The sequence below is a fragment of the Peromyscus leucopus genome, chromosome 2 (genome assembly GCF_004664715.2).
Source record: "Peromyscus leucopus breed LL Stock chromosome 2, UCI_PerLeu_2.1, whole genome shotgun sequence".
In the NCBI taxonomy this organism is placed as follows: domain Eukaryota; kingdom Metazoa; phylum Chordata; class Mammalia; order Rodentia; family Cricetidae; genus Peromyscus; species Peromyscus leucopus.
Window position 1 is genome coordinate 153,195,703 of NC_051064.1, and position 20,400 is coordinate 153,216,102.

Below are 20,400 nucleotides of genomic sequence, written 5' to 3' on the forward strand. Positions count from 1 at the left end.
TGATTCACAATGATGTCACTACTCATCCACCCACTTTCTCTCCTTGCTAAAAGGCCTCTTGTTTCCCAGTCTGCAGGATATCTTTGGGGTAATAGTCCCTAGCTGCCCAAGCTAGTAAAACAAATGGGCTGATGGCGCCACCTGCCGGCCAGCCTGTGGTCTGGCCCTGAGAGGAGGCGGCTAGGAGTGCCTTATATCCACAGCCCACAAAGGAGGAACCTAGGGGTCAAAACACCGGTCAACAGCTGAGACAGAGTATGTGGCTAGGATTTGAGCCCATGGAGAGAGACACTTAAGCGTCTCCCTGGGAACAGAAACCTGGGATAATGTGTCTGGTCTTGCTCCCCATGGTTAAGAGGAGAATCCAGAAAATGCAGTCCCATAAAAGGAGCAGGCCATACCTCACAGTTATGTTAAAACTGAGCTTCTGAGTTTGAAGAGAAAAAAGTTTCCTAGGGACACAGCAGCCTTGGGCCTTCAAGGAACCAGCATTTCAAGCTGTTATATTTGATTTGGCGAGAAGCGTGTGCCTCTGCCTGAGACGTGACTGCCTCCTGGCAGTGGTCAAAGGTACTATTTGGGGCTGTCCAAACCAAGCCAAAGAAACCAGGGCAGGGGCAGCCGGAGGAACTCCAAAATAGAACTGGGGACTTCAGTAGTCAGATGAGATCACATGACTATCCTAAAAGAGTCCACTCCTACAGTCCCAGAGACATGTACCTACTGCCAAAACACTGAACCTGAATCAAGCAAAAAACACATCTGCGAGGCTGAGGTCTCTCAGGGTCCTGCCCGCCACGAATCAACAACATCCCTCTCAATATTCGCTACTCCACTACGTGGCTCCGCCCTCGAAGCACGGAACCCACCCCCGCTTCTCTGCGTGGCTCCACCGAAAGCACCGACCCCACCCCTCCTGCGTGGCCCCGCCCCCATCCCTGCCTCCAATAGCTCCGCCCTTAGATGCCCGCCTCTCCCGTGGGTTGCCCGCCTCTCAGGATACCGTGCCTAGGCCCCGCCTTCGTCCGCGTGATGTTCACTGCCTGCGCCGCACGACCGAGGCACGTCGAGCGTCACAGGCCCCGCCCATAGGGCACGCCGGCGCGGTGCGACCTCACTGACTCGGGCCATGTCGCTGGCAGGTGCACCTGAGGTGATCCGGGCAGCGCAGAAGGACGATTACTACCTGGGAGGCCTGCGGAGCGCGGCGGGTAGCGCGCTGCACAGCCTAGCGGGTGAGCGCCCTGGGCACCCCGACAGGCAGTAGCTCCGAAGCTCCTTAGGAAAGCGAGGCTCAAAACAGATTTACACACTGCAGAACACTTTGTAGGTCTCTGCGCCAGGCAGTGCCTGCTCAGTGTTCTAAAACATTTGCCCATTCACTTCTCATACGCCCCTGTAGGTTGGACCTAACAGTATTACGCTTACAGGGAGGCACGTGGAGGTTTCCAAAAAGATCTCACAGGCAGGGATTTGAGAGAGCCGAGATTTGATACTAAACAGGTGTTGTTGGCACTACCTAGACTTTCCTGGGGCCTCCGAAGTTCTAGGACAGTTCCCGACTCAAGACAGTCACAGCTGAGAGGGTCTTAGGAAGTGGCCTTCCCTCGGAGTCATTCCTGTCAACCATGTGGGGAGAGGGGACAGGGCAGGGAAGCAGAGGAGCCTAAGAGAGAGAAGTAGTTGAAGGTCGCCCTAGAAGAGGAGGGATTTGACCTGGACTTTAACCACCTCCACCCGGGTGGGGGAGAGAATCTCGGTGACCCCACCTCACCTGCTCAGAGGTGATGTTTTTCTCTTCTAGGTGCGAAGAAATGGCTGGAGTGGAGGAAAGAGATTGAGCTGCTCTCAGACATAGCCTACTTTGGCCTCACCACAATTGCAGGTAGCAGTCCTTGGCAGGTCTTTGGCACTGGGGGGCCACAACCCACACAACCACTGAGCAGCTCCTAGAATCCCTGCATACAGCCTCAGGGAAGAAAGCCACTGGCACAGGAGGCACGGCCCTCGAGCTCTCTAGAAGCCAGCCCTCAGCCAGGGGCTCTCCTTGCATTTGTATGTCCCTGAGGACCTTCACCCAGGACTTTTCCAAGGGTGTTATTGGGACCCCCACCCCCAAGCTGAGGACCCAACCCAGGGCCTTCCTCTTGCTAGACAAGGCAAGCTGTACCACTGAGCTAAATCCCCAACCCCAGGACCCACTTCTCAGTGGCAAAAGGCAAGTCAGTACTGACTCATCACATACTGGCCATTAAACCCTGGTGAGGTGGACACACAAAAGCTGATAGTCCTTTAGAAAGAAAAGGTATGGTAAGGGCCACAGGTCACCAGTGCCAGCTCAACATCCAGCAAGCAAGGAATGCAGAGCGCCTGTGAGATGCCTGGAGAAGTCACTGTGGGTGACCTGCCCCCAAGGACTACACTCAGCGGTGGGAGACACAGCAGGCACCAAGGAACGACACTGTAACGCATCCTGATAAGTGTTGAGCTCTTCAGGGCAAAACACCAAGTCTGGGGGAAAATAATCTTCTAGTCAACCAAAGCAATTAGCCAGTCGCTGAAGAGACCTCTCTCAGGAGAATGGCCTTCCTTTTTTATGAGCCATGAGGCACTGCAAGATACAAAGGAAGAGGCTAACTGCAGGCCATGACCAGACACGTGAGGGCAGAGGTTGCTACAACAGGATCACAGTGAGACTCATGGAAGAGTAGTTCAAGGTACAACACAGGTCTGGCCTCAGGAGTAAGAGGCCTGGCTTTACCTTCTGCAGGGTGTAAGAAAACAGGACTTTCCCAGGTTGGACAACTAGAAGCTAGCTTTTGGCAGGGGTAGGCTTGAAGGTGTTTTATCTAACTCCATGTGATACTGTCAGGTAAGCAGCTGGGCTTACATCTCAGGACTGAACCAGATCCAGACTGAGCCATAATCTGGAAGGTAGGAAACCACGAGATTGGATCCCATCACTTGGACAAGGGATACTGGTTAGGCAGAAGAGGGACTGGAAAACCGGTAACAAATAAAGACTGAAGAGACAGGAAGCCAGGCAGTAGTGGCGCATGCCTTTAATCCTAGCACTCGGGAAGCAGAGGCAGGCGATCTCTATGAGTTCAAGGCCAGTCTGGGACAGAGTGAGTTCCTGGAAAGGCTCCAAAAGCTACACAGAGAAACCCTGTCTTAACCGCCCCCCCCCAAAGAAAAAAGAGAGAGAGAGCAGGAACCGATGGGAAGCGAGGGCCTAGCCCAGAGCTGCAGTCTGTCACATCATGAAATCACAGCAAGACCACAGTGGATTTAACAGCCTGGAAGGGCAGGTTCCAGGGTGACTGATGATGCTGGGGGGGCGGGGGAACAAGCTGTCCTTGAAGTTTGTCCCTGTGTGGGATCCTCATCATTGTGCATTAATCCTCAGGCTACCAGACACTTGGAGAGGAGTATGTTGGGATCATCCAGGTGGACCCATCCCAGCAGCGAGTGCCCTCCAGGCTCCGCCGTGGGGTACTGGTCACACTGCACGCTGTCTTGCCCTACCTGCTGGACAAGGCGCTGCTGCCCCTGGAGCAGGAGCTGCAAACCGATGGCGACAGTACACGGGCTTCACAGGGAAGTCTGCTATCTGGAGGTCGCAGCCGATCAGGGGCAAGGCGCTGGGTGCGTCACCATGCAGCCACCCTGACAGAACAGCAAAGGAGGACGCTCCAGCGGGCAGTCTTTATCCTTAGACAGGGCCTTGCCTGCCTCCATCGGTTCCATGTTGCTTGGTTTTATATCTACGGTGCCTTCTATCACCTGGCCAAGAGACTAGCAGGGATCAGCTATGTAAGTAGCAATGCCAAGGGGGACTGAATGTGGATGGGTCCTCTGAGCAGCCTCCTTGGGACCCATGCTGATGGCATGATCACAGCCAAGTGTTGTTTCCAAGTTGGAAGTGAAACCCTGCACTTGGGAAACAGCAGTTTGTTCAGTTATATTTTCCTACAAGGCCCAGGAAGTCCAGTTTCCACAAACTGAAGGTGGAAAGAAGTCTTTCACCAGCACATGTGTGGCAGCAGAGCCAGGCACTGACTGAGTGGACTTAGGTCTAGTCCCACAGTAGTTTTCTCACTATTGGCCCGTGGCTGTGTCCATTTCACTGCTTATTCCAGGAGGTGTCAAGTGCAGGTTCTAGCCCAGAGCCTGGCCTTTCCCATTCATCTCTGCCTACAGAAGCCCCTGTTCACCATCCAGCAGCCCTACCAGAAAGGCATGGTCTTCGGGCGTGGGCTAAGATATACTCCCACAGTAAGCACATCACCTCATCACACCACTGGCCAGACCTTGGTCTGCACTAACCCTGTTGCTCCCGCCTCTTTACACTCTGGCTGTCTACCAATACCCTTGCATCCTGTTACCCAAAACAACCCCCCTTGGGTATTGCCTCCATGCCCACCACCCACCAGAGCTGCTCGAAGTTCCTGTCAGAGGGGACCACATGCCATCTCTCCCTCCAGTTAAATTATCCCTCCCACACACCCTCATCATAGAACCATAGTCTGGTCTCAGGTTTAACCTCAGTTCTGCTAGACAAGGGGTTATCCAGCAAAATCTTCCCAGCAGTCATTTAGTTGGGCAGCTGTGCCTCCCTCCCTAATGGCTACTGAATACTGGACACTGGGTTCACTTGTAGGGCCTGTTATCCTGTTTTCCTGCTCCAGCCCAAGACATAATGTGTCCTGGTGTCTTGCCAGTAGGAAGGGATAGGAAGTGGAAGACAGCACAATTCTGTTGTGATGTGGATGGAAAGTTACATCACTAGCTACAGCAGATGAGAGGGCAGTATCCTTGGGGGCTAAAGTGTCACAGAGGACTCAGTAAAGGGACAGCATCTCCCTGTCCAGGTTCCCCTTGATCTTCCCCATCCCGCTGTTCCTCAGGCTCCTCTTCTTCCTCTGAACTGGTCCCCAAACAGCTCCAGAGTCCTCACCCATTTTCCTGACCCATCTAGCCTCCTGGCTCAGTTCTCATCTAATGCCTCAAGGTCAGCCGACAGCTAGGGTTCTCCCTCACTACTGATACTTGAACCCACCTCCCTGGTTGGTTCTTGTTCTCTGGACACTCCCAGTGCCAAGGGGAGGACTGGCTGAACACAAAACCTCCAGCAGACAAGAGACCAGATCCTGGGGGATCCTGATGGGGGTGGGGGTGGTGGTCACCTGTCTCTGCAGCTCCGGACTCGCCGCCTGCCTGGAGAGGACCTGAGGGCTCGGACAAGCTACCGACTGCTGGGACTCGTCTCCCTGCTGCATCTGGCACTGTCCATTGGGCTGCAGCTGTACAGCTTCAGGCAGAAGCAGCGAGCTAGGAAGGAGTGGAGGCTGCACCGCAACCTGTCCCACCGCAGGTGTGCAGGGGCTTCAGCTGCTTTGGCATGTCCTGAGATTGTGAAAGGTGCACTCACCTGAGATGTGTCTTGACCCCCACAGGAGTTCCCTGGAAGACAGAGCTGTTTGCAGAACCCCACTATGCACCCTGTGCTTGGAGGAACGAAGACACTCCACAGCTACACCTTGTGGCCACCTCTTCTGCTGGGAGTGCATCACTGAGTGGTGCAACACTAAGGTATGTTTGCTCCCAGGCCTTCAACCCTTGACAGTGAAGCTACCCCACCTCTCAAACCTCTCAACTTGGGGATGAAGTCCCCAGTCAGAAGGGAAAATTCCCCTTTTGAGGTGTGACTGAATATACAGGTGAATGACAGAAGATAGGTGCACAGTTCAGGCTATACTTAACCACAGACTTGTCTTGCTTCCTGATATGCTCAGCACACTTAGGATGCTGGACATGTGCACACACCAAATTGTCCCTGTGTGCCACTGAACCATTTCCGGCAGGGCAGATGACCAAAGCACACTGCTTCCTATAAGCAGCAGGACCCTGGTTGGCATGTCTAGCCAGTGAGCTGTAGCCTTGGCCAAAAGCCAAGGCTACAAGTGAGAAGGAGCTTCTCACAACTAAGAGGTGGGCGTCCTGGGCTGCAGTACAGAAAACACAAGCATTCACACTGCTAAGTCAGCAGTCTGCATAGTGGGCATTTCCCAAGTGCCAGCATGTGTAAGTGTGGAATGTGTGCCCTCCTTTCTCATACAGATGGCAGAACAAGTCCTGTCTCTCAATTGAGAGCAAACACCAGGTGCATCTAGAGTTGGGCCTGGTGGAAGTTCTACAAGGGAGGCTAGAATAGCGTAGAATAGCACACAGTCTAATGTCTTTCACTGGTGGGGTCTGAAGCCCTCCCCTCTACAGCTCTTGGCCCAGGGTTGCTGAGAAGACATGTAGAGACTTAGTCAGAAGGAATAGCCCAGGAGAGGCCCCAGAAATCCAAGGTTCATAGGTGAGGGTGGGTGGGCACAGCTATGCTCAGTCAGCACTGTCCCATGCCTGGCCCCACTAGGACTCAGACCTTGGGAGAGGCCATTTTCTGGTTGACTTACAGCTGTGCGTGTGTGTGGAACAGGAAGAGATGAAATGGGGATCAGGGCCGGACTCAGTATACAGTCATTGTGACACATACACCCCACCCCATAGACAGAGTGTCCCCTGTGCAGGGAGAAGTTCCCACCCCAGAAGCTGGTCTACCTGAGGCACTACCGCTGAATGGGACTAGATCATCACCAAACGGCTCTAAGAAGTGGATGGAAGTTCACAGCGTTTATCCTCAGCACTGTGATTGCACAGAAGTATAAAATCCTCACACACTGTTCTTTGTCATGTAAACTACTACAGTTACCTGGGAAGAGAAAGGGTCAGGGGCAAATGGGCAATACTCCACATGGGGTAGGAGTTTGTTGCCCCTTATCATGGCTTCTTCTGAGTTTCTGGAGGTAATGGGTTCCTCCTCCCTCCCCAAGCCACAAAGCTGAAAACTGCTTCAGAAGTTGGGGGGTTTGGGGGTGTTAACTCAGGTCTGTGTAAGAGGAGGGATGAGGGTTAGGGTAGAAGAGAAGCACTGCACTGTGGGCTCCACACCAACCAAGGTCAGCACTCCTAACACACTTGCCACGTGCTTATTAATACATGTTGCCAACTCCTTAAGAAAAATGAAGGTCTTCATCTTGGCCTAATGGGTAGGAATGGGGGCTCCCTGAGTTGCAGATTCTTTTTAATTGTATGAAGTGAAGATGAACACATGCCACGGCACATGCGCGGAGATCAGAGAACGTGCAGGAGTTGGTTCTTTTTATCGTGTTTTTCAGGGAATAAGTTCAGGTTGGGCTGGGCAGCAGCATCTTTACTTGTTGAACATCTCACCTACCTGGCAGAGTTGGCTTGGAAATAAACCAATTTCCATGTGTCTCAGATGCCAGTCCTCTGAGGAAGTTAGGTGAGTCGTATCTGCTTAGAGGCCTAGATGAACAAGTGTGACCTGCTTACCCAATGTCACTTCTGTGTCCAGCTCCCTCTTGGCTTGTCCCTAGCTTGTTTCTTGCCTCCATTTGACATTTCCAAGCTTTTAAAATTAATTAATGTCAAAGACAACCTGGCACATCTTTTAAGAGACTTAATTCCACAGAGTAGGTACATTAAGAACAGAAGATCTAGCTGGGCCTGGTGGTGCACACCTTTAACCCCAGCACTCGGGAGGCAGAGGCAGGCGGATCTGCCAGCCTGGTCTACAGAGCTAGTTCCAGGACAGTCAGGGCTACACAGAGAAACCCTGTCTCAAAAAGACAAAAACACAAACAAAAAAACCCCAGAAGATCTAGAAAGACTTCATAAAACAGTGTGACAGTGTCCTGATAGAACCTTTGGTCTAAAGCCCAGCCACCAGCAGTGGTGTTTGAGGTCACAATGTTCCTTGTGAAGTCCCCTTACCAAGAGCAGGAACCATCCCTCTAGGCTGAGCAGGGGACCAAGACTGACATAAGGTAACTTCAGGGACCCTGTGGGAACCTGGAACACAACTCTACAGTTGTCCGCAGTACCCCGTTTGTAACTCATTGCTCTGGCCAGGGACACCCAACTTTCTTTCCATCGTACCTTGAGCCTAGTCAGTGATGAGGAAAACAACGTGGAAAATATAAACAAAAATGTCCAGATTCGAACTCCAAGTGCTCACATGGTTAAAAAACAAAACAAACAAACCAAAACCCTTAGAACATTGTTAGAAAATGATGGGTTGAATGCACAAAATGTGGCTCTAAAAGGAGCATCATAGTGTCAGTAAAAGAAAACCCAGATGGCTGACTTAGTATCTAACCCTGTAGGATGGAGGAGAAACACCACTGAGTAGGGTCCTGAATGGGTCACAGCCTGGAGAAAAAGCCCACTTGCACTTGACAGCCTCTATGCCTCCTACACCTGAGGTGTTTGCTCTCCTGGTTCCACCTGGTGTAATGGTTCCCCTCCTACAGCTGTCAACAGCAAGCTGGGCTTCAGCAGAATGACTGTGGTGTAGACGAAGACTATACAAGCAAGGGACACTTTCTTTAATAAAGTTGGAATTTAAAAGTCACTTAGTAAAATGTTTAGAGTATTATTTTTATCACATCAAAAAGTTTGACATGCGGAGGGGTTCTGTTTTCCCCATAGAAGTAGAAGGCCATGTGACAACCCCCAAACCTGGTGTGCTCTGGCTAGTTCTGTTTCCTTAGAGGTTGTTGCATGAGAACAAGTTTAAATTAATCAAAAGAAAAATATGTTACGTATCAAAGGAAAGTGTCAAAATAATCTCAAACAATTAAAATATAATATATATTTATAATTCCAGGCCCTCAAAAGCAATCATGGTAGTTAAGAACAAAGTTTTGAGTCATTATGATAGAGGCCAACTTGAAAAACATCTCTAGTGAGATGAGATTCAGAAACTGGCATGAGAACCCCACAGAGCTACGTGAAAAATCACCCTCCAAGTGTTACATTCGTTTTCACAGGTAAGAAGCAGGCTGGCGCAGAGGAGTGGCCTCAGTGTGGTCAGGAAGGCAGGGCTGCACTCCCATCCTCCCTCCCGCTCGCTGCCACCCACCTGGCCTCCCAAGCCTCTGGTTCACTATAAATCTGTCCACTTCAAACACATGAACATCACTGAAAAAGAAATCAATGCAATTTGGTTTAAATGCCAGTTTCCTCAAGAACCTGATATTTCAGATACAAATCATTGAGGCTCCTCTTAAAAAAGAAAATTCAACTTCCTCATAATCAGCTACTTTATGTGAAGAAAAAGGCATTGTTACAATGGCTCAAAACCGTTCTTGAATACGTGTGACAGATTCAGTCCAGCTTCTAACTAGCAAATGTCTTGCCCACGTCCTCCTTCCCTTTGTATCTCCTCTTTCCGTGTGTGAATGGTATGTACCGGTATTTAATCATGTGCTGGGAAAACAAACACACAAACAAACTTGAGTTATTTCAAAACAGTTTCCTGCTCAGCCCTTCCCCTAGATCTGAATAGCCAAAGGCACCCCCTCGATTGCTTCTGCCTGTCACATCTGAAGTCAAGAGGCTAGCAATTTGCTCCAGAAGTTCTAACCCACTAGAGACTTGTCTGAAATCCCAACATCTGGAAAGTATTTCATGACCCTCTGTTTACAAAGAGCTAAGGGTTCAGCTACACCTCCAATCTGAGGATGTGCCATAACACTCTAGCAGGCTACCACAGGACCTGGAGCTCTGAGCTAGAAAGAGCCACTGAGGCACTACAGGCCCAAGCCCAACCTGGCTCTACCCAGGGCTTTCCTACTCAGCTTCCGGCAACCTTCGAGGAAGGCCCACTTGTTCTCTTTCACAGAGGGCCTGTAGTCTGGGACTCGTTGGCCTTGGCCAGAAGCTATGCACAGATCAGTCATCACACACAGGAGGCAATGCCCAGCACTAAGACCTAAGCATGCTTTCCCAGGGATACTGCAGTCACGGGCTGGTAACCGTCATCTTGCACAGCAGGGCTGCTATCTTTACCTTTATTTGCCTCTTCATTGTGATACAGAAAAGCATGATGAAGTACATCACCAGGATCGGCCAGAACACTGGGACGTTAAAAGCCTCGAAGAAGGTACAGACCATAGCCACAAGAATGCCTTTCGTAGCTGCATGCCTTAAAGCAAAGGGAGAAGTTAGTATGATCTGTAGGAGCACCAGGCGTCTGTCAACTTGCTCTGGCCTCCACAGCCACTCCTGCCTTTTGCCTGCTCGGAGGCACCCACTAGAGAAACATCAGACTAGTGTCAAGTCAGTCTGTGTGTACCATACTGAACCACAGCCAAGTCCTCCTCTGAGCCTTTGAAAAGCCAAGACTTCTTAAACTTACACAAAGTGTAAAACATCCCACTGAAAGCCCAATGTACCGCATGCCTGCTACCTGAACTGCCATCTGGAGCACTAACCCAGGCCTGACGTACAGCACAGTGCCCTCCCACCCCAGCACACAGCCCTGCCACCATCATCACACCTCTTGTCAGGCTCTATAATCCTGAAATCCCCACAATCTCTTCTTTCCTACACAACAGCATCCAGGTTCCTTAGGGGTTCCTTGCCCACCTTCAATTTCCTCTCCCGATCACATCCCACTCAGATTCCACGGGTGAAAACACTCGAAGAGCTCAGTTTGCTCATTCAATTTACTGAGCCAACAAAGACTTTGGCTCTTTTTGTGCTCCAGGAGAAGATGGTCTGAAAGACAGGCCAGGAGGCCACAGCTTTGACCTTTTCAAAGACGGTCATAAAAGGAGCTACACTACACTTACTCTCTTCCTGGTCTCCTAGCATTTCCAGGGTGTCTGCTCTGGAAGGCCTAACTTTCCCAGGATGGCCTTGAATCAACAGTAGTGCCTACAGGAGGCACAAGGCCTGGAAAACAGTTGTTAAGACCCTTCATTATGGAACCAGCTTCATCTACTAACTCTAGATTACTGTGCCAACCCAAGAGAAAGCAATGTGAAGTGGTGGTCTCCCCCAGAGAGCCCTGTGACCCACCCCCATACCCAACACTGCCATTACCTTTTAGATTAATACACACCACATGCAAACAAAGCACAACAAAATTCTCATTTTGTTAAGAAACCAAGAACTAACTGGGACAAAAATTGGTCTATTTTAATAGCCCAAGTATCTTCCACAAAAGTCTTGAAGAAATAAGGTATGATTTGGTCAGGAGAAATGACTTCTACGTGTAGACAAGAGGGTAAGCAGTGAGCAACAATGCTGGCCTTCTTTCAAAATACCTCTAACCCTGACCATTACACAATATATGTGTACCAAAATGTCATTCCATATCCCCATATATGGACAATTACTATGTGCTTATAACAATTAGGTATGTATAGATGTATTATTTTATTTTTCAATAGAAAAAATTTCAACTCACCAAAATTTGAATTCTGGAAGTCTTCGAATGAAGGGACGAAACTCCTCATTCTGTTTGGTTGGTAATGAAGGGCCATCATCTGAAAGTTAAAATATCAGCTAGAGATGAAACATCTGCCTCTTACCTTTGATTGCTGTCCCCACTTATAAGTCTTCCTTAAATGCTTATGAACTACTATGCCTCACACATGGCAACAAATTTTATTCAACCAGAGATAAATTGTGGGGTCTGCAGGTAACTCTTGGCAAGACTTGTTTTATAAAAGACTTGTGCACCTTTTAAATGCATAAAAAAAGAATTCAACTTCACACAGATTTTTCATTTGTTGTACTACATAGTTATATAAGTTAAGACAAAGATAAACTGACATTTATGTAAAACAAGTAGTAAAGAGAGAAAGTAGGCCACATAGTAGTACATGCCTATAATCCTAGCACTTGACAGGCAGAAGCAAGATGAGTTCATGGCCAGCATGGAATACACAGAAATCCATTATCACAATGAACTAACAAGTGTCACTGAGATGGCTCAGCCATTATCACAATAAATTAAGTGTCACTGAGATGGCTCCGAAGATAAAGACATTTGGCTAACAAGTCAGACAATCCCTGGAATCCACATGGTAAGAGAGAACCAAATTCTGCAAGTCCTCTGACTTTCACATATGATACACACATTTAAAAAAAAAAAAAAAAAAGCTGGGCGGTGGTGGCGCACTTTTAATCCCAGTACTCAGGAGGCAGAGGCAGGTAGATCTCTGAATTCAAAGCCAGCCTGGTCTATAGAGCAAGTTCCAGGACACCCAGACCTACATAGAGAAACCCTGTCTAAAAACAACAACAAAAAACAAAAAACAAAAAAAAAAAAAACCAACAAAAAACAAAAAAAAAAAAAGAATGCAGGCAAGACTGTCCTTGTCCACAAAACCTATGGAGGACAGCCTATGCACCAGGACTACCAAGTGCAAGGCCTCTTCTCATCTATCCTATTTTACAGACAGAGAAGCTGAAATCTACAGGAAATGCTCCTGGTTATCAAGTCTCCCCTAAATGGTGATATGCTTCTAATCATCGAATCTGAAATCAGCATTAAAGCATCCCCTCCAAGAAAGCAGAGTTCCTGCAAAGGCCACTGTTCACTATCTGTCAAAGCTGGCCTCACTTGGGGACAACATAAGCCCATAAGCCTGGCACAAAAATACACCAACAACATTTCAACTCAGAAACCAGTGAGTACCCAATGCCCTCAACCTAGACTAGCTCCTGGCAACCAGGGTTCTACTGATATGTGCTGCATTTCTTCTGTATTTTTCTTGTCACACCAGAGGTGCCTAACATGAATTCTGAAGCAGGAAGCAGAGGAGCAGACCCTCCCTGCTCACATGTCCCATGTTTGCAGTGTGACTCTGGATGTGTTATTGAACCCAGGCCTTCCGTTTCCTCCTAAGCAAAACAGGGATCAAGAATGAACCTTTAGTCGGGCGGTGGTGGCGCACACCTTTAATCTCAGTACTCGGGAGGCAGAGCCAGGCGGATCTCTGTGAACTCAAGGCCAGCCTGGGCTACCAAGTGAGTTCCAGGAAAGGCGCAAAGCTACACAGAGAAACCCTGTCTCGAAAACCTTAAAAAAAAAAAAAAAAATTTTCACAGCCGCACGGGGTTTAATGAGTAATCCTACAGACAAATTCATCCTGATCCAGACACTGCAAGCACATACAAATATAACAAGCTCAGGTCCAAATGTTCCCTGACCCATGGACTATCCCAAGAAAGTAGAGGCATAGAGCAACCTGGACTACACCCCAATGGCCCCTGCTGTACCTGAGTCTTCCATCAAGGAAGGATCCACTTTGGGAGAAAGGAACGCTATGAAAAGGTTTAGGTGGTAAATTCCCAAGGCATAGGTCACAATGTACCAACCCTGGAAGAGAAGGAAAGTCATCATCAATGAGCAGCCCAACAACCACTGCCAGCTGGAACCAGTTCACTGAGCCTGTACCCATGAAGCTCTGTTGCACTATGAACATGGTTTACTCAAGGTGAAGTGGTTAGGACTGAAATGCATGTTCCACAGAGACCATTAACCTCAACTTACCTTGTGGGTTTGATATGACCATAGCAACCCAGAGCTCAGGTAACAACCTTCTTTAAGGGTCCAGGCAAATGTGCATGACAGTCAGTCACAGTCCTGACCAGGACTGGCTATAGCAGAAAAGAAAGCTTTCCTCAAAAAGACACTGCCCTGCCCCATAGGGCTAATGTGGGCTGGGTACCTGTGTGACTTTCAAGTGTACTCCTGGCCTCAAAACCTCTGTGAGCAAACAGGTTCACAAGGAGTCTACAACAGACTGTCAGCTATGACTACACACACGGCAGCTGGCAGTCCATGTAGACAGCATCAAAATACTCCACTTGGAATGTCAGCCTCACAGAAGAAATCCAGAATCAGAACCGGGAAATCGGAGAAAAGTGCTGCTCGTTCATTCTTTCTTTCCTTCCTTCCTTCCTTTCTTTTTTGGTTTCTCAAGGCAGGGTTTCTCTGTGTACCCTGGCTGTCCTGGACCTCACTGTAGTCCAGGCTGGCCTTGAACTCAAGAGATCTGCCTGCCTCTCCCTCTGGAGTGCTGGGATTAAAGACTACCATGTCAGGCAAGAAATCAAGAGTAAAGTTTTCAAGCCCAACTTTCCAGAGAAGACAAAGAACTGGGAATCCCTGCAGTCTCTGCATTAGCACACTAAAGCATCAAGCTTACCCTCATTGACTTCCAGAACTGAACCATACACCTTTAAAGGCCTGTACTTTTCATACAAACAAAAGGAAACTTTTCTGCCTAAAAAATTTTCAAGTCAGACAACTAGAAGCTAGATGTAAAAGTCAATTTTATGCACATATGCTATCATGTTTGATAAAGGCAAGCTCTGAGGAATGCCAGGTCAGACACAAATCTGATTCAGAACAGAGTACAACCAACCTGTGTGCTGTGCCCCACCCCCACCCCAAGGCTGCCAGTCCAGTCTTTCCACTAGTGAATCGACCAAGTTCCAATGAACAGAAATTCAACACTAATTTCAGACATGCAGTACAGATTAAGTCCTTCTAGAATAAACCAGAGAGTAGCCTACCACCATCATGTCATGCTAAACCAACACTGTTTCTAGTCACAGAAATAAATTCAAAATGGAAACAATAAAGGACAAGTTTCTACATTTACTTGAAGAATTTCACACAGTAGTGAATGCATCAATGAATCCAGTAAATAAATGTGTTGCCCCATGTCCTAATGTCCTTCTAAATACTGGGTGGATAGATGAATGAATAGAAGGAAGGAGCTTTAAATAAGAAAATCACCTTTCATGGCAGCAGAGGAGAAATACTCTAGATGAGGCCTCCAAGCTGCCTTCCTCTGGACTTATAGACATTAAAAGCCTCTAACCCAGGTCTGCAAGGAATTCTTGGAAACCAAGTGTCTAACTAGGAAGTAACAGGCTCCAAACAAAAAGTCTGAGTAGAAGCCACCTGTTCAAAGTGTCCACAGCCAGCCTACAGATCTGCAGAACTGCCTAAGCTACTATATCTATTAACCTATTAATGTTGCTTTAGCCACATAGAAGTAGCTCAGAAACAGCTAAACCCAGGTGAACACCAAAGTCACTCATGGTACCCTGAGTCTTCAACACTCCATTCAAGATTTCAGGGATCAGCTTATGCTTACAGAGACACACAGCAAGGTCTGAGGGATACCACAGGGTCTGTTACCCAGAAAAGGACACAGGGCAAAGGCAAGACTAACCTGGGCATCTAGGAACTCTAGGTAGAGAATATGATAAAGTCAGGACAGACTGTAACCAATCTTCTTTAAACAGGTGGTCACACTGAAACTTTTCTTACATTTCCCACTAACCTGAAAGTAATTATTACAGACCACACCTTTAATATACCTCCAATCAACACCCCAACCAACAGCACATTTACACAATGTGAAAACAGTTGAGAGCACACCTACCTGTAACAGGTAAACTCTAATCATGTAGACAAAACTCAGGCCCAGTGTCACGACCCACCGGACAGCTGTGTAGGGGGTAGACTTGTCCAGCCAGGACTGATAAATCTGTAAGGCAAGAATTAAAGGCATAACATCAGCCCACAACACCCACTGTACTACAAAGTGCCCTTTCTGGTATAGCTGGGTTTCAATTTTAAAGAGATGCTTGAAACAGCAAGAGATTATATAATATATACCAGCATGAAGCACTGACTATGATTAATCCAATATTTACCTGCAATAATTCCTGAAACAGATCCAATTCTTAAGGAAAAACATTATAAAATAATCAAGCATAAATATTGTGCTATACTGCATTGGCCCAAAAACATCATTACAGGGAAGACCAACTTAACCCCAAAGAGAGGACTTGGGCTGCAAAGGAAAAAGCACACATCTTAAATTCATCATCCCATACTGTAAGACTCATGGCTCAAAGTCTACCCCAAAACCTATTTTCCCAAGGGGTCTCTTCCCTGCCCCAGATATGCTCTCTCATGTGCGTTGGTGTTTTTGTCTGCATGTATATCTGTATATATAAGGGTGTCAGGTCTCCTGGAAATGGAGTTACAGACAGTTATGAGTGCCATGTGAATGTTGGGAATTGAACCCAGGTCCTCTGGAAGAGCAGCCAGTCCTCTTAACCACTGAGCCATCTCCCCAGCCCAGATATGTTCTCTCAAGACTCCAGGGCCTTGCACTTGCCCAGCAGTCTGCCTGCCCCCACTGGTAAGTGGCTGACCACAGCTTGACTGCTTATATGCGTGTAGATATGCCAAAACAGCTATAGCCATTACTAAGGAAACTCTTGGTTTTTCTATAAACACACGTTAAAATTTCACATTTAATTTTGAAATATACTTTAAATTTTAATTATAGCATTTTTAAACATATATATATATATATATATATATATATATATATATATATATATATATATATATATATCTCCTAGCCCTGGCCATTCTCGAACTTACTTTGTAGAACGGGATGGCCTTGAACTCAGAGATCTGCCTGCCAATGCCTCCTGAGTACTGGGATTAAAGGTGTGTGCCACCACTACCTGGCAAAAGTTTGGTGTTTTTAATTGAGCCATCATCAGCTCACAGAATCAGACTTTAGATATAGTGTGAGGCAGCCTCAGACACAGCCATACATAATGACCTACATCTACCTGAGCCAACATGAAAGGCTCACACTCAGGAAGCAACACTCAACAAGCCCATGAAGGCAAAGGAGGGGTGAAGTGAGCCAGGAGAGTGGATGCAGGTGGCAGGGAAGGGGAAGGGGTGGGAAGAGCAGAGAAAAGAGAAGGACTTCAGTATTTGTCAAGATTGTGAAAAAAATAAAAAATAAAAAGCAAAACAAAAACAGGATGGGTTCCCCACTGTCCAGACCTATCTACCGGACCTTTTTCTGGAACACATAATACAGGTACTCATGGTGAAGAAAAGAGCCAAACCCTGAAAGCAAAAGTTTGCACCCATGGCAAGTTGTAGCTTAACTTTTCTTTGTGAAACAGCAACTCACCCTTCAGGAGGATTGTCAGTTTTTCTTCCAAATATTTCTATTAACGATCTACAAATCCACTCACCTGTCCAAGCCGTGTGAAAAATCTGTACACCACTGAGGGCTTCCCATGGACAGAGTCTCCAACACTGTCCCCTTCAGACATTCTGTAACTGAGATAAACACAAGATACTTTAAAAACAAAAAAGCATTCGGGATGTGAAAATGTTCCCCTCTACAGACCAGTCATTTCATCCAAAGCATTCTTTTGCGTTTTCACCAAACATCCTGTCTTCTCCATGTTCTGCCCTGGATCCATACTCCCAGAGCCAGGTCCTCTCCCTATCAAGACTAGCAGTTAGCCCACCAGTCCCTGCCCCTTTCTTATCTGGCAACTAAATGTAACCCTATCTGCCCCTGGCTATTTCAACATGCTGCTGGGATACCAGGCAGAATTCACTACAGAACCTAAACAGCTAAAAGCATCATCACTCTCGATTTCACAGAGGACAAATCAGCAGACCAAGGCCAAGCAGCAGCTCGGCCTAGCCTGATACCTAGCTCTTCAGATATGGACTCAGGGAAACTGTTAAGGGATGGGGCCTTTGTCATCAATCCTACTTGAAAGGCAGGAAGGAAGAATCTTATGGTCCTGATCCTCTCAAATCTGTGTGTTGATTTGAGAGGATCAGGACCATAAGATCCTGTCCTAGTTCCTTCTGCTACAAAGAGTGAAGAGAAGAAACAAACTGTGATTCAAGTATGACTTAAATTTACCTATGCTGAGCAGCTGAGAGCCTTCAGCAGACTCTCTGGCTACAATCAGTCTCAGATTCATCATGTGCAAAATGATGCTCTTTTAAAAACTAGACATATAAGCAGACTTCAATCTGCAGCAAGTCTTGAGCTTGGTCTCAGCTCCCAAAGTGGGTAAGAAATCAGGCTCACAGAATAGGGCAGCTAGAGTAGGGCAGCAGGGCTGTAAACCCAACACTTCCGGCCTAGCCTCTATGTGAACACTGGGGAAATCCTTTGAAAGATGTCAGTGACCTCAGAATGTGACCTTGGATGGCAAATGGGTACTCTTATAGTCTCCTCAGTAGCTACACAGGCCAGACTCAAGTCTGCATTAAGAGTTGTGAATGTGCCAGGCAGTAGTGGCGCACGCCTTTAATCCCAGTACTCGGGAGGCCGAGGCAGGCAGATCTCTGTGAGTTCAAGGCCAGCCTGGGCTACAGAGTGAGTTCCAGGACAGGCTCCAAAGCTACACAGAGAAACCCTATCTCAACTGCCCCCCCTCCAAAAAAAAACAGCTGTCTTAGGCATGTTCTTTACCCTACGGTATACACAAATGTTCCCTTACTTTACAGTGTTTACCACTAAAACACATTTGCTTAAATGGAGAGTAATTTTGAAAAGGAAATACTAAGCCTAGTGGTGCACATCTTTAATCCCAGTACTCAGGAGACAGAGGCAGGTGAGTCTGAGGTCCGTCTGGTCTACAGAGTGAGTTCCAGACCTGCCTATCTATATAGTGAGACCATTAAAAAAAAAAAAAAAAAAACAGGGCTATTCCTTTAAAGTATGTACTCTAAGCTTAAGACTTTGGTTCAGATGATACGTAACAAACGTATCAAAAACACACTAGTCGAGTTTTGATCATCAGACAAACATTGATCTGCATCTTGATTAAACTCACTGCCAATTAACAACCTGAGAGAAGCAGCATAAAGATTAAGACTGTGACCTTTGGAGTCCCACCGCCTGCTTCAGATCCCAGTGCTGCACTCACTTCCCGTCGGGATGAAGGCAACTAAAGAGTGCCCAGGGCTGGGATCTGGAAATGGGACGAGAGCCTCACTGCCTTCCTCAAAGGTTCTTATGAAGATCTAATGGCAGCCTGTGCTGAAGCTTCAGAGCCTGGCTTCAAGCAAGTGCCAGCCTCTCAACACGTCAGACTTGTTCCTGGATTAGGGAGGCCCAGCTGTTCTATATGCAGTCCTCTTCTCTTCACTCAGACAAAAGGTCAGAGAAGCACTCCAAGCTGTCCAAACTGACCACCAGTTCCATGTCACATCACTGGCTTCCTTTAACAATTGTTTTCCAATTCCTTTCTAGTAAGCACTCAACTTCCTCCCACTAGAATGCAAGCTCCTTGAGGGAGCTTATCTAGTTTTTGGATAGGCCTCACAACCTGCAGTGCCTGTCACATACCTACTGAAACTGCTCTATGATTCATCACAAAAAAGCAAGATTAAAAACTGTTCTAAGGTAGACAAGTACTGCACACACGGCATTCTCCCCGTGCCTTGCTCTAGAGCCCATTATTTGGCTAGTTTCTGCACTCCATGACTTCTAAACTAAGAATATGACACAGAGGAGAAAGCTCTCTGCCTAGTATCAGGAGTCACGGCCTCCTGGCCAAGGAATAGCACTTGCATGCTCCAAGAGTTGTTTCCTCTTTGACAGCCCTTCCAGCCTGGGCCCCTCCCACCTTTGAGGATGGTCATCTTGGATCTCCCTCAGGCCTCTACTTTACTACCTCCACTGCACCTAATCCCCCAACACGCACACCAGGATCCAAGGGACAGAGTCTGGATTACTGATGTTCTTTTGAGCACTTATTCAGGAATTCCACAATGTGAACTGAAAACTCACAATTCCTGAAAACTCAACCCAACTAGTCTCTATTCTTAAGAGTGAAGGAAGAAAAGCCACTGGGGGTTCTTAGTGTAAAGGGAGCCCTCTTGCACTGATATCCTGCCAAGGAAGACAATGTAGCCTTATCAGCACGATGCTGAAAGTACAGCCTGGAGAGCTGGAGGTTTTACTTCCTTAATGTCACCATATAATCTAGAGTCATTTAACCATCACCCCTTCAATCCATTCGGTAATGTCTTCGCCCTCAGGCTTAATTCCTACACGTGTGCTTGCCTCGAAACCGAACACGGTGGTGGGACAGCAAGAGGACACCTAACACATGCCCGCCCCGGACTCTCTGAGCTGTACGGGCAGCCACAGGCCACCTTTCTCCAATATCTCACGGCCGGGATGGGCAGCGCTCGTCAGTTCCCTCGCAGACCCCTCCCGGAAATCGGCCGGCCCCCTGGCAACCCCTCGCCAGCCTCAAAGGCACTGCCCGGCCCCGCCCGCCCGCTCATGGCCTTGACAGTCCAGAGGAAGGCGGTGATGTGCCGCCCGGCCAGGTTCGCGCCACCAGCCCACCCCCAGCACCTCGCAGCTCCGCTGCAGCCGAGCCGCGGTCTCCCTCACGGCTGCGGAAGGAGGATGGCGGGCAGGGCGGCCGCCAGAGCTCGGCTCGGGATCCGGGAAGCTGTACAGGCACTTCCGTTCCGTCCTGCGGCACCGCCTCCAGCCGCCAAGATGGCCGCGGGGCGGGGCCCAAGCTCCAACCATTTCCGCTTCCTGTATGGACGCCGAGGCCGTTGGCGGGAGTGCTTCCCGGCGGAAGGACGGGGCTGGCGGAAATGCGCCGTGCTGCACAGGCGCAGTGGTG

At 48.1% G+C, this 20,400-nt stretch overlaps 2 protein-coding genes across 3 annotated transcripts; one reads left to right on the top strand and one right to left on the bottom strand.

The window, feature by feature from the left end:
* The first annotated feature begins 1,054 nt into the window (after window positions 1–1,054).
* Pex10 (peroxisomal biogenesis factor 10) lies at window positions 1,055–8,488 on the top strand. 2 transcript variants are annotated; one of them, XM_028891403.2, is made up of 6 exons: window positions 1,055–1,235; window positions 1,805–1,885; window positions 3,410–3,816; window positions 5,202–5,377; window positions 5,460–5,595; window positions 6,582–8,488. In XM_028891403.2, the coding sequence occupies exons 1-6, from the start codon at window positions 1,130–1,132 to the stop codon at window positions 6,717–6,719; spliced, it is 1,044 nt and encodes a 347-aa protein (XP_028747236.1). In that variant the 5' UTR covers window positions 1,055–1,129; the 3' UTR covers window positions 6,720–8,488. The 2 variants fall into 2 exon arrangements, with proteins under 2 accessions (XP_028747236.1, XP_028747237.1); XM_028891404.2 differs by having other exon boundaries at window positions 1,058–1,235; window positions 6,562–8,488.
* Window positions 8,442–20,273, bottom strand: Rer1 (retention in endoplasmic reticulum sorting receptor 1). Its single transcript, XM_028891405.2, has 7 exons — window positions 20,118–20,273; window positions 16,969–17,056; window positions 15,336–15,440; window positions 13,153–13,252; window positions 11,333–11,411; window positions 9,928–10,063; window positions 8,442–9,345 (listed from the first exon to the last, which is right to left on the bottom strand). Exons 2-7 carry the CDS (start codon window positions 17,047–17,049, stop codon window positions 9,256–9,258), a joined length of 591 nt encoding a protein of 196 aa, XP_028747238.1. The 5' UTR covers window positions 17,050–17,056; window positions 20,118–20,273; the 3' UTR covers window positions 8,442–9,255.
* Window positions 20,274–20,400: the final 127 nt, after the last annotated feature.

Coding starts and splice junctions, on each gene's coding strand:
- Pex10 (XM_028891403.2), top strand. CDS start 1,130: ATGTCGCTGGCAGGTGCACCTGAGGTGATCCGGGCAGCGCAGAAGGAC. Junction 1,886..3,409: donor TGGCCTCACCACAATTGCAG/GTAGCAGTCCTT, acceptor ATTAATCCTCAG/GCTACCAGACACTTGGAGAG. Junction 5,596..6,581: donor CTGAGTGGTGCAACACTAAG/GTATGTTTGCTC, acceptor TCCCCTGTGCAG/GGAGAAGTTCCCACCCCAGA.
- Rer1 (XM_028891405.2), bottom strand. CDS start 17,049: ATGTCTGAAGGGGACAGTGTTGGAGACTCTGTCCATGGGAAGCCCTCA. Junction 13,253..15,335: donor TTAGAGTTTACCTGTTACAG/GTAGGTGTGCTC, acceptor CTTCTCTTCCAG/GGTTGGTACATTGTGACCTA. Junction 10,064..11,332: donor CTTCCAGAATTCAAATTTTG/GTGAGTTGAAAT, acceptor CTTTGCTTTAAG/GCATGCAGCTACGAAAGGCA.